Source organism: Salmo salar, chromosome ssa18 (assembly GCF_905237065.1).
Source record: "Salmo salar chromosome ssa18, Ssal_v3.1, whole genome shotgun sequence".
Classification (NCBI taxonomy): domain Eukaryota; kingdom Metazoa; phylum Chordata; class Actinopteri; order Salmoniformes; family Salmonidae; genus Salmo; species Salmo salar.
In genome coordinates, this window is record NC_059459.1 from 66058775 (window position 1) to 66072885 (window position 14111).

The 14111-nt window shown below is 46.0% G+C and overlaps 1 protein-coding gene across 3 annotated transcripts in view; it reads left to right on the forward strand.

The window, feature by feature from the left end:
* Positions 1 to 14111, forward strand: part of LOC106577771 (neuroligin-2) — a 335052-nt gene that overhangs the window by 306528 nt on the left and 14413 nt on the right. For 2 of the 3 annotated variants that reach the window (XM_045701405.1, XM_045701404.1), the window contains one exon: positions 9646 to 9846. In XM_045701405.1, the coding sequence (XP_045557361.1) occupies positions 9646 to 9846 (201 nt within the window). The remainder of the gene's footprint in view (positions 1 to 9645; positions 9847 to 14111) is intronic. The other variant, XM_014156101.2, reaches the window with a different exon arrangement.

A 14111-nucleotide genomic window follows, 5' to 3' on the forward strand; every position in this document is an offset into this window, starting at 1 on the left:
AACCACACCATAAAGATAGTTTCATAACCAGAGAGAGACAGACATCCTAACCACACCATAAAGATAGTTTCATAACCAGGGAGAGACAGACATCCTAACCACACCATAAAGATAGTTTCATAACCAGAGAGAGACAGACATCCTAACCACACCATAACGATAGTTTCATAACCAGAGAGAGACAGACATCCTAACCACACCATAAAGATAGTTTCATAACCAGGGAGAGAGCACAGCATGAGGAAAGTGCAACACAAGTGTAGATATGAGTCCAATAAAATGTTATAAAGCTGAATAGAATGAATCTGTATAGTTCCTCTGTGATCAGGAGTTGGTTCTAGTTCTATGTTATCTAAGGCTTTGATGTGGGACGGTCTTCAGGAGAACACCATTCTCTGGCAGATGAACGCAGGGTATTTTTCTCATTTTTTATTTGTCTGTTTGTTTTTGTTTCGTTTTTTAAATCCTAACGCACAGCTGTTCCTGTGGGATGGACGGCAGATTGCACTTAATTGGTCTCTCTTTTTATCTTTTACGCTCCTCTCCTCTTTTGTTCTTTCGTTTAATTTAATGATTTATTTTCCTCAATCATGTTTGTCTTTGATGCCAGCCGTTGGCTGTGATATCCTGCTGAGGCTAACACTGGCACCTCTGGGAAATCACATGTACAGTACAAGACACACTTACTCATTCAAGGGTTTTTCTTTATTTTTACTATTTAGTACATCGTAGAATAATAGTGAAGACATCAAAACTATGAAATAACACACATGAAATCATGTAGTAACCAAGAAAGTGTTAAACAAATCAAATTATATTTTATATTTGAGATTCTTCAAAGTAGCCACCTTGTGCCTTGATGACAGCTTTGCACACTCTTGGCATTCTCTCAACCAGCTTCACCTGGAATGTTTTTCCAACAGTCTTGAAGGAGTTCCCACATATGTTGAGCACTTGTTGGCTGCTTTTCCTTCACTCTGTGGTCCAACTCATGCCAAACCATCTCAATTGGGTTGAGGTCGGGTTATTGTGGAGGCCAGGTCATCTAATGCAGCACTCTCCTTCTTGGTTAAATAGCCCTTACACAGCCTGGAGATGTGTTGGGTCATTGTCCTGTTGAAAAACAAATGATAGTCCCACTAAGCGCAAACCAGATGGGATGGCGTATCGCTGCAGAATGCTGTGGTAGCCATGCTGCTTAAATATGCCTTGAACTCTGAATAAATCATAGACAGTGTCACCAGCAAATCACCCCCACACCATCACACCTCTTCCCCCATGCTTCACGGTGGAAACCACACATGCGGAGCTCACATAGAACCAGAAATTGGAACCAGAAATCTCAAATGTGGACTCATCAAAGCAAAGGACAGATTTCCACCAGTCTAATGTTCATTGCTCGTGTTTCTTGGCCCAAGCAAGTCTCTTTTTCTTAATGGTGTCCTTTAGTAGTGGTTTCTTTGCATAAATTCAACCATGAAGGTCTGATTCACGCAGTCTCCTCTGAACAGTTGATGTTGAGATGTGTCTGTTACTTGAACTCTGTGAATCATTTATTTGGGCTGAGATTTCTGAGGCTGGTAACTCTAATGAACTCTGGGTTTTCCTTCCTGTGGCGGTCCTCATGAGAGCCAGTTCCATCATAGCGCTTGATCGTTTTTGCGACTGCACTTGAAGAAACTTTCAAAGCTCTTGAAATTTTCCAGATATACTGACCTTCATGTCTTAAAGTAATGGTGACTGTCATTTTTCTTTGCTTATTTGGGCTGTTCTTGCCATAACATGGACTTGGTATTTTACCAAATAGAGCTATCTTCTGAAAACCAACCTTACCTTGTCACAACACAACTGATTGGCTCAAAGCATTAAGAAGAAAATCAATTCGACAAATTAACTTTTAACAAGGCACACCTGTTAATTGAAATGCATTCCAGGTGACTACCTCATGAAGTTGGTTGAGAGAATGCCAAGAGTATGCGAAGCTGTCATCAAGGCAAAGGGTAGCTACTTTGAAGAATCTAAAATCTAAAATATATTTGGATTTGTTTCACACTTGTTTGGTTGCTACATGATTCCATATGTGTTATTTCATAGTTTTGATATCTTCACTATTATTCTTCAATGTAGAAAATAGTAAAAAATTAAGAAAAACCCTTGAATGAGTAGGTGTGTCCAAACTTTTGACTGGTACTGCATGTTCCCTGCCCAAACAGTCCCCCTAGCACCCCTATTTCACCCCCCATTACCCATACACACACATGCAAGCACGAACACACACACACGCACACACTGGAACATGTTGGAGACCCCCAGGGAGTGGGAAAGAGAAGAGGTGGGGCAGTGAGGGAACAAGAAGATCCATGGTGAGAAGAAAGAGGTAGAGGAAGAGGGAGCGACTGTGGAAGAGGACAGAGAGAGAAGGATGATGCTGGAGGAGAGAGAGGAGAAGGAAATGAGAGAGAGAGGAGCATCCATTTTGGAAACCCCACCAAACACACACACACACACACACACACACACACACACACACACACACACACACACACACACATTACATTTACATTTACATTTAAGTCATTTAGCAGACGCGACTTACAAATTGGTGCATTCACCTTATGATATCTAGTGGAACAACCACTTTACAATAGTGCATCAAATCTTTTAAGGGGGGGGGGGGGGTTAGAAGGATTACTTTATCCTATCTTAGGTATTCCTTAAAGAGGTGGGGTTTCAGGTGTCTCCGGAAGGTGGTGACTGACTCCGCTGTCCTGGCATCGTGAGGGAGCTTGTTCCACCATTGGGGTGCCAGAGCAGCGAACAGATTTGACTGGGCTGAGCAGGAACTGTGCTTCCTCAGAGGTAGGGGGGCCAGCAGGCCAGAGGTGGATGAACGCAGTGCCCTTGTTTGGGTGTAGGGCCTGATCAGAGCCTGAAGGTATGGAGGTGCCGTTCCCTTCACAGCTCCGTAGGCAATCACCATGGTCTTGTAGCGGATGCGAGCTTCAACTGGAAGCCAGTGGAGAAAGCGGAGGAGCGGGGTGACGTGAGAGAACTTGGGAAGGTTGAACACCAGACGGGCTGCGGCGTTCTGGATGAGTTGTAGGGGTTTAATGGCACAGGCAGGGAGCCCAGCCAACAGCGAGTTGCAGTAATCCAGACGGGAGATGACAAGTGCCTGGATTAGGACCTGCGCCGCTTCCTGTGTGAGGCAGGGTCGTACTCTGCGAATGTTGTAGAGCATGAACCTACAGAATCGGGTCACCGCCTTGATGTTAGTGGAGAACGACAGGGTGTTGTCCAGGATCACGCCAAGGTTCTTAGCACTCTGGGAGGAGGACACAAGGGAGTTGTCAACCGTGATGGCGAGATCATGGAACGGGCAGTCCTTCCCCGGGAGGAAGAGCAGCTCCGTCTTGCCGAGGTTTAGCTTGAGCTGGTGATCTGTCATCCACACTGATATGTCTGACAGACATGCAGAGATGCGATTCGCCGCCTGGTTATCAGAAGGGGGAAAGGAGAAGATTAATTGTGTGTCGTCTGCATAGCAATGATAGGAGAGACCATGTGAAGATATGACAGAGCCAAGTGACTTGGTGTATAGCGAGAATAGGAGAGGGCCTAGAACAGAGCCCTGGGGGACACCAGTGGTGAGAGCGCATGGTGCGGAGACAGATTCTCGCCACGCCACCTGGTAGGAGCGACCTGTCAGGTAGGACGCAATCCAAGCGTGGGCCGCGCCGGAGATGCCCAACTCGGAGAGGGTGGAGAGGAGGATCTGATGGTTCACAGTATCAAAGGCAGCAGATAGGTCTAGAAGGATGAGAGCAGAGAGAGAGTTAGCTTTAGCAGTGCGGAGAGCCTCCGTGACACAGAGAAGAGCAGTCTCAGTTGAATGCCCAGTCTTGAAACCTGACTGATTAGGATCAAGAAGGTCATTCTGAGAGAGATAGCAGGAGAGCTGGCCAAGGACGGCACGTTCAAGAGTTTTGGAGAGAAAAGAAAGAAGGGATACTGGTCTGTAGTTGTTGACATCGGAGGGATCACACACACACACACACACACACACACACACACACACACACACACACACACACACACACACACACACACACACACACACACACACACACACAGGAAAGACAGCCACCATTGAACTACCAAAACTTCACAAGACAGCAGCAGTTCAAGACCAGCGCCTGTAGGGTCCCAATGAGAGGAGAGAGGGGAGTGGTGAGATTAAAGGAAGAGGAAACGGATCAAGAAATTTGAAAGGGAAAGAGAAGAGAGTGGGGTGAGTTAGTTGAAAGAAAGAGAAAGGGGAGGAAAATGGATTAGGGCTTTTAAGAGACAGAGATCGAGAGAAACAGAGATTGAGAGAGATAGGGAGAGAAAGAGAGATATAAAGAGAGAGATTGAGAGGGAGAGGGAGAGAAAGAGAAACGGATATTGAGAGAGAGAGGGAGAGAGAGATAAATGGAAATAGGGAAAGAAAAGAGAGGTGAGAGCCTGCTTTTGGCTTCCACCATGGTTCTCCTCTGTTTGTCTGTTTGTTCAAATCTCAACTGTTGTTTTTCAGGGGAGTAGACTGCTGCTATTTTGGGTTGAGAGAAGGGGGATCATCAACACACACACACACACACACCGTGCTGAGGGTCTCCCATGGCCACTGAAACACAAAATCTGAATAATTTAGAACCTCACACGGCGCCCCGGAATAATTACAATGAGACAGCCAAGAAATACTAACAACAAATGTAACTTGTTGTCAAAGACCCTTACGGTCTGGTGGTCTTACTGTAAGTGTTATTTAAAAAAAAGAGATTGTGGTATGTCTTCTTCCCTCCTCCGCCTCCTCTTCTTCCTCCTCCCCCTCTTCCTTTTTCCTCCCCCTTTTTTCTTCTCCTCCTCCCCCTCTTCCTTTTTCCTCCTCCTTTTTCCTCCCCCTTTTTCTCATCCTCCTCCTCCTGCTTTGTCCTCTTCCACCTCTTCCTTTTTCCCCCTCCTCCTTTTTTCCTCCTCCTCCTCATCCTCTTCCACCACCTCCATCTCTTTCCTGTGCTATGTGTAGTTCAGCCTGTTAAATGCCTTGCCATTCACAGCTGCTGTAAGAAGAAGTGGCAGGAAAGACAGAATGAAACAGAATGATAGGTTAGGTCTTGGTGTGACAGCGTTGTAAGCAGGGGGGTATTGTAATGACATATTTAGGCTGTGGTGGGGTTGGTTGGGCTAGATGAGTAGCAGCCTGACAGTTGGGCCTGCCTGCCTTCCTGCCTTCCTGCCTGCTTTTCTAGTAGGTGTCTGAATGAAAGGAGAGACAGCTGGCTTTGACACCTTACTGCAAATGGAAGGAAAAGAGAGGTCTGTGTAATGTGCTTGTATGTAGTTCAGAGAGAGAGGGAGAGTGTTAGGGTGACCACAGTTAAAATACCCAAATGAGAGACAAGAGGATGACACACAGAAATCCCCCTCCCGGTACACTGAAGGACCTCATTGAAGCGCCCCTACTGTTGCTACTCATTTGCCTTAGGCAAAATTTGGTGATGTAGAAACGAGAGACCACATTTGTGGCTGTTTTATGGAAATCTGGGAATGTTTGGCGAAGGAAACATTTCTGGTTAGTCTCAGGGAGACACTTTGAAAAAGGGATTGAGTGAAGTAGCAGAAAATATGTTGAATGAGAAACTAATAATTACTTTTATAGCTGATTGTCAGAAGCATGCTTTTTGTAAGTAGTTAGTCCTAACTGTCCTCTCCAAGTTTAGCTGGAATTTACATATAGACCTCAATGATTTGACGAATGTGATTGGTTGATGATATGACATTGGCCTACGTCTCATCTTGCTCATCTTGTAAACTTTAAATCGTAGCCTCGGTCGTAGCAACCTCATGATGGGTATAGGGAATATTCAAGTATCATGTAGTAGCCTAAACCTATCAATGTTACATTGAAATGGGTGAATGGAATATTAATGACAGTCATCCAATATGCTGTAATAGAAATAAGGCTATGCTCATTAAAAAAATGGGTCCTCCCTAATCTTAAACTGCACCGACCGCCACTGGCATATTTAGTGAATGTGAATGTGTGGGTTTTGTGTGAAAGTGTCAGTGTAGTACGTGTGAGTGTGTATATACACTAAGTGTACAAAACATTAGGAACACCTGCTCTTTCCATGACAGACTGACCAGGGGAATCCAGGTGAAAGCTATGATCCCTTATTGATGTCAATTGTTAAATCCACTTCAATCAGTGTAGATGAAGGGGAGGAGACAGGCTAGGGTCCTTTTTTTTCAATTTCTGCCTGACTGACGTGCCCAAAGTAAATTGTCTGTTCCTCAGGCCCTGAAGCCAGGATATGCATAGAATTTGTACCATTGGAAAGAAAACACTCTGAAGTTTGTAGAAATGTTAAAATAATGAAGGAGACTATAACACAATAGATATGGTAGGAGAAAATCCAAAGAAAAACCAACCAGATTTTTTATTTTGAGAGAGCCCATGCTTTTCCAATGGAAAGTATTGGGAAATAATGAAATCTAGCTCCCAGTATGCAATTCCTATGGTTTCCACTGGGTGTCAGTAGTCTTTGTTCAATGTTTCAGGCTTGTTTCTTCCAAAACGAGTAAAAATAATGAGTTTTAGTACAAGCGCATCTGCTTGGAAATTCGTGTGTGTGCGCCATGAAGACAACGCGTACCTGCTAATATCGCTTTCCTATTGAACATACTCCTTTCCGTATGAAATATTATAGTTTGATTACATTTTAGGGTATCTGAGGATTAAATAGAAACTTATTTTGACTTGTTGAAACAAAGTTTAGAGGAGATTTTTGGATTCCTATCTTGGCATGTTGAACGAGTGGATTACTGAAATCGATGGCGCCAACTAAATTGGCTTTTTGGGATATAAAGAAGGATTTTATCTAACAAAACGACACTACATGTTATAGCTGGGACCCTTTGGATGCCAAATCAGAGGAAGATTTTCAAAAAGTAAGTGAATATTTTATCGCTATTTGTGAATTTATGAAAACTGTGCCGGTGGAAAGAATATTTTGATGTGGGGTGCCGTCCTCAAACAATCGCATGGCATGCTTTCGCTGTAAGCCTACTGTAAATCGGACACTGCAGTTAGATTAACAAGAATTTAAGCTTTCAACCGAAATAAGACACTTGTATGTACCTAAATGTTTAATATCCATAATTCTTCGGATTATTTATGTGAATTGCGCGCCCTCCAGTTTCACCGGAAGTTTAAAAATGTTTTAAAGAAGGATTATTAAGCCTTGAGATAATTGAGATAAGGATTGTGTGATTCAGAGGGTGAATGGGAAAAACAAAAGATTTAAGTGCTTTTGAACGAGGTATGGTGGTAGGTGTCAGGTGCACCTGCTACCATACTGCAACACTGCTGGGTTTTTCACGCTCAACAGTTTCCCCTGTGTATCAGGAATTGTCCACCACCAAAAGGACATCCAGCCAACTTGACACAACTGTGGGAAGCATTGGAGTCAACATGGGCCAGCATCCCGATGTCCCGACAAATTTAGGCTGAGGGCAAAAAGGGTGCGCAACTCAATAGTAGGACGGTGTTGTTAATGTGTTGCACACTCAGTGTATAGTCTTGTGAGTGTGCATCGAGACAGTGCCGATAGTCCAGATATATAGGCGTATCTTGTCATAAGCTCAACGTGACCGCAAAAGAGAGAGCTTGGAATGTCTGACTGAAATACGGGACAAATTTGTTGATAAAATGCAGGATGTGCTTGTTTAGTTGTGGGACAAAGGGCCAAAATGCGGGACTGTCCCGCACAATCCGGGACATGTGGTCACCCTAGTCACTAAGGCCTAGTGTGTGTGTGTGTACTGTAGGTGTGTGTGTAGTATTGTAAGCAGTATCCAGTTTGATTATTCAGGGCCAGACAAACACAGCTGTTCCTTTCACACACTCGGATATGACAGAGCTGGAAACACACACACACACACACACACACACACACACACACACACACACACACACACACACACACACACACACACACACACACACACACACACACACACACACACACACACACACACACACACACACACACCACCCTATCCCAAACCTTAACCCTTAACTTAAATAACTTAGGATTTTGGCAATGAAGCTCATCTGCTTCCCTAGAGTCAGATGAACTTGTGCAATCTATGTAACCTGACGGTATAGCCCGATTGAAATTCAATGTCCCCGCGTTTGCTGAGACTGCATTCACGGTAAACGCTCCATATGTTGGCTCAATCGGAAATGACCTTTACATTTCAATAGCTCTTTACCGCTGATCTTCCGCGATACAGAGTCAATGGAGCCCTAAGGAGGCGAGAGATGCATAGCAGCATGTGAGCACACGCAGGCACGCACCCATCACTCTCACACACACAGTACGTACACAAACACGTAGCAAATGTGTGCATGTTTTATCCTTGCAGTATGGGTACTAAGACAAGTGGCAGTGTGTGTCGGCACACAGAGGAGTGCATAGTTCTGTCTTATTGTGTGTGTTAGAGAGAGGGCGACAACCCCAGCATATGTGTCTTTGTATGTGTGCGCTTGTGTGCGCTTGTGTGCGTACATGTGTGTGTGTGTGAGAGAGAGAGTCTTCTCTGTAGTGTCAGTTCTTTGATCAGCCTCCCCCTGCTCGGGAGCCAACCCCTGGTGTCTTGGAGGCAGATGAAACACTGTGCTTCTATCCTCCCTCTCTCTCTCTCTCTCTCTCTATCCGGGGCAACCTCACAGTCATAGAACACCTACTATCTATCTATCTTCTCTTCCCCCCTTCCCTCTCTCCTCTCTCCTCTCTTCTCCCTTAACAAGTGCTCCTTACCCAGCCTTTCATCTCTTGTTGAACCAGTTTATTTATTAACAGGCCTTGATGTTTTATTATATATCGCCTTTATCAAAATGTGTGAGAGGATAGGCAACTGTAGAATATGGGAGAGGATAGGCAACTGTAGAATGTGGGAGAGGACGGGCAACTGTAGAATGTGGGAGAGGACGAGCGACTGTAGAATATGGGAGAGGATAGGCGACTGTAGAATGTGGGAGAGGACGGGCGACTGTAGAATTTGGGAGAGGATAGGCAACTGTAGAATATGGGAGAGGATAGGCGACTGTAGAATATGGGAGAGGATAGGCGACTGTAGAATGTGGGAGAGGACGGGCGACTGTAGAATTTGGGAGAGGATAGGCAACTGTAGAATATGGGAGAGGATAGGCGACTGTAGAATGTGTGAGAGGACGGGCGACTGTAGAATTTGGGAGAGGATAGGCAACTGTAGAATATGGGAGAGGATAGGCGACTGTAGAATGTGGGAGAGGACGGTCGACTGTAGAATTTGGGAGAGGACGGGCGACTGTAGAATGTAGGAGAGGACGGGCGACTGTAGAATGTGGGAGAGGACGGGCGACTGTAGAATGTGGGAGAGGACGGGCGACTGTAGAATGTGGGAACGCTGAAGGGTGTTTGACAATGAACAGCAGAACATTTGCCAAAGGAGCTGACACATTGTCAAAATAAACTCTCCATTAACGATGCATCTCACTCTCTCTCTCTCTCTCCCTCTTCCTCCCCCCTCTGTCCCGCTCTCCTCACCTTTCTAAAGGTTTCCTGAGTACAGGGGACCAGTCAGCCAAGGGGAACTATGGTCTGTTGGACCAGATCCAGGCCCTGCGTTGGCTCAATGAGAACATCGGCCATTTTGGGGGCGACCCCGAGCGCATCACCATCTTCGGCTCCGGCGCCGGGGCGTCCTGCGTCAACCTCCTCATCCTCTCGCACCACTCCGAGGGTAAGGGGCACACTGGTGGGTTACATTCATATTTTATTTGATTTACTTCTCAGTTCTTAGATGACTTACTCTTACCCGGTAGAACAAGTGTACATGGATACACTATCTGGTTACTCCCAAGGATGGATTGGTTCAAAGTGACTTCAGAGTGACATCGTCTTATTCCCCATAGAATACCAGAGCCAAAAGTAGTGCACTGCGTAGGGATTAGGGTGTCATTTGAGGATAAACATTTATTTTGGGAGCAATGTGGTCCAATGACCTGTAGGGAAACCTTGACACACACACACACTCCTCTGCTTTGAGCATATTATACTGCCAGGTATACTCTGACCCCTCTGAGAGAGAGAGAGAGAGAGAGAGAGAGAGAGAGAGAGAGAGAGAGAGAGAGAGAGAGAGAGAGAGAGAGAGAGAGAGAGAGAGAGAGAGAGAGAGAGAGAGAGAGAGAGAGAGAGAGAGACTGTGTCGAGAGAGAGACTGTGTCTCGAGAGAGACAGAGACTGTAGAGAGAGAGAGAGGGACTGTAGAGAAAGTAAGTATTTTTCTCTGTGTGTGTGTGTGTGTGTGTGTGTGTGTGTGTGTGTGTGTCTATACATGAGACTGTGAGTAAACAACCAGTATAGTATGTGCATGTCTTCCTCTCCTACCCTAACATACATGTCCTCTCCTCCTCTCCTACCCTAACCTACGTGTCCTCTCCTTTCCTACCCAAACCTACATGTCCGCTCCTTTCCTACCCTAATCTACATGTCCGCTCATTTCCTACCCTAACCTACATCTCCTCTCCTACCCTAATCTACATGTCTTCTAATCCTCTCCTACCCTAACATACATGTCCTCTCCTCCTCTCCTCTCCTACCCTAACCCTACATGTCCTCTCCTTCACTCCTACCCTAACTTACATGTCCTCTTCTCCTCTCCTACCCTAACCAACATGTCTTCTCCTCCTCTCCTACCCTAACCTACATGTCCTCTCCTCCTCTCCTACCCTAACCTACATGTCCTCTCCTCCTCTCCTACCCTAACCTACAGGTCTTCTCCTCCTCTCCTCTCCTACCCTAACCTATATGTCCTCTCCTCTCCTACCCTAACCTACATGTCTTCTCCTCCTTTCCTACCCTAACCTACATGTCCTCTGCTACCCTAACCTACATGTCCTCTGCTACCCTAACCTACAGGTCTTCTCCTCCTCTCCTCTCCTACCATATCCTACATATCCTCTCCTCTCCTATCCTACCCTAACATATATGTCCTCTCCTCTGCTACCCTAACATACATGTCTACTCCTCCTCTCCTACCCTAACTAACATGTCCTCTCCTCTGCTACTACCCTAACATACATGCCATTTCCTCCTCTTCTACCCTAACATACATGTCCTCTCCTCCTCTCATACCCTAACCTACATATCTTGTCCTCCTCTTCTACCCTAACCTACATGTCCTCTCCCTCCCCTACCTGTTACGTTTCCGAGCAAGAAAACCAAAAATTTTGCTCAAACAGAAAGGGGGACTAACAAAGCGTCACTGACAACACCAAAACGAAACAGGTGGGTTAAGGAGGGGTACTGAAATATACTGCTCAAAAAAATTAATGGAACACTTAAACAACACATCCTAGATATGAATGAAATAAATAATCTTATTAAATACTTTTTTCTTTACATAGTTGAATGTGCTGACAACAAAATCACACAAAAATAATCAATGGAAATCCAATTTATCAACCCATGGAGGTCTGGATTTGGAGTCACACTCAAAATTAAAGTGGAAAACCACACTACAGGCTGATCCAACTTTGATGTAATGTCCTTAAAACAAGTCAAAATGAGGCTCAGTGGTGTGTGTGGCCTCCACATGCCTGTATGACCTCCCTACAACGCCTGGGCATGCTCCTGATGAGGTGGCGGATGGTCTCCTGAGGGATCTCCTCCCAGACCTGGACTAAAGCATCCGCCAACTCCTGGACAGTCTGTGGTGCAACGTGGCGTTGGTGGATGGAGCGAGACATGATGTCCCAGATGTGCTCAATTGGATTCAGGTCTGGGGAACGGGCGGGCCAGTCCATAGCATCAATGCATATGCATATACACCAGCATATGGTCTCACAAGGGGCAATGCATATACACCAGCATATGGTCTCACAAGGGGTCTGAGGATCTCATCTCGGTACCTAATGGCAGTCAGGCTACCTCTGGCGAGCACATGGAGGGCTGTGCGGCCCCCCAAAGAAATGCCACCCCACACCATGACTGACCCACCGCCAAACCGGTCATGCTGGAGGATGTTGCAGGCAGCAGAACGTTCTCCACGGCGTCTCCAGACTCTGTCACGTCTGTCACGTGCTCAGTGTGAACCTGCTTTCATCTGTGAAGAGCACAGGGCGCCAGTGGCGAATTTGCCAATCTTGGTGTTCTCTGGCAAATGCCAAACGTCCTGCACGGTGTTGGGCTGTAAGCACAACCCCCACCTGTGGACGTCGGGCCCTCATACCACCCTCATGGAGTCTGTTTCTGACCGTTTGAGCAGACACATGCACATTTGTGGCCTGCTGGAGGTCATTTTGCAGGGCTCTGGCAGTGCTTCTCCTGCTCCTCCTTGCACAAAGGTGGAGGTAGCGGTCCTGCTGCTGGGTTGTTGCCCTCCTACGGCCTCCTCCACGTCTCCTGATGTACTGGCCTGTCTCCTGGTAGCGCCTCCATGCTCTGGACACTACGCTGACAGACACAGCAAACCTTCTTGCCACAGCTCGCATTGATGTGCCATCCTGGATGAGCTGCACTAGCTGAGCCACTTGTGTGGGTTGTAGACTCCGTCTCATGCTACCACTAGAGTGAAAGCACCGCCAGCATTCAAAAGTGACCAAAACATCAGCCAGGAAGCATAGGAACTAAGAAGTGGTCTGTGGTCCCCACCTGCAGAACCACTCCTTTATTGGGGGTGTCTTGCTAATTGCCTATAATTTCCACCTGTTGTCTATTCCATTTGCACAACAGCATGTGAAATTTATTGTCAATCAGTGTTGCTTCCTAAGTGGACAGTTTGATTTCACAGAAGTGTGATTGACTTGGAGTTACATTGTGTTGTTTAAGTGTTCCCTTTATTTTTTTGAGCAGTGTACATTCATGGGAGTGTCCATTGAAAGTTGACTAGCAACAACAACTGGGACCTAAAAGACACCCACCATGAGATCCACTATATTTGACCCAGAACATGCAAACTCAATTAAAACCCACACCAAACTTAAAGATAGGAAGCAAACCAAAAAGTGTAGAAAAATGAAAAGAGGGAAAATGTATGTTTTTCTAGAAATCAAATAGGAAGAGCCAACTAAAGGTGTTAACCCTGCACATCTCTCAAGACAACTGGAGCACTTGGCCAGCCACTCTTAAATAGCACCTGGGCAGCATAGTTGAAACACCTTCCCACTAACAAGATGACAAACCAGCACAGGTGTAACTGACTAACGAGGTGACACCAATCGGTGCGCCCTACGTGCTAATGTTCTTTAAGTCCAAACTCAAAACATAAATGGAAAAACCAAAACCTGTGACATACCCTAACCTACATGTCCTCTCCTCCTGTCTTCTCCTACCCTAACATACATGTCCTCTCCTCCTGTCTTATCCTACCCTATCCTACATGTCCTCTCCTCCTGTCCCTTCCTACCCTAACCTACATGTCCTCTCCTCTCCTACCCTAATCTACATGTCCTCTCCTTTCCTACCCTAACCTACATGTCCTCTCCTCCTGTCTTCTCCTACCCTAACCTACATGTCCTCTCCTCTCCTACCCTAATCTACATGTCCTCTCCTCTCCTACCCTAACATACATGTCCTCTCCTCTCCTACCCTAATCTACATGTCCTCTCCTCTCCTACCGGAACATACATGTCCTCTCCACTCCTACCCTAACCTACATGTCCTCTCCTTTCCTACACTAACATACATGTCCTCTCCTCTCCTCTCCTACCCTAATCTACATGTCCTCTCCTCTCCTACCCTAACCTACATGTCCTCTCCTCCTGTCTTCTCCTACCCTAACCTACATGTCCTCTCCTCTTCTACCCTAATATACATGTCCTCTCCTCGCCTACCCTAACCCTACATGTCCTCTCCTATCCTACCCTAATCTACATGTCCTCTCCTCTCCTACCCTAACCTACATGTCCTCTCCTTTCCTACACTAACATACATGTCCTCTCCTCTCCTACCCTAACCTACATGTCCTCTCCTTTCCTACCCTAATATACATGTCCTCTCCTCGCCTACCCTAACCCTACA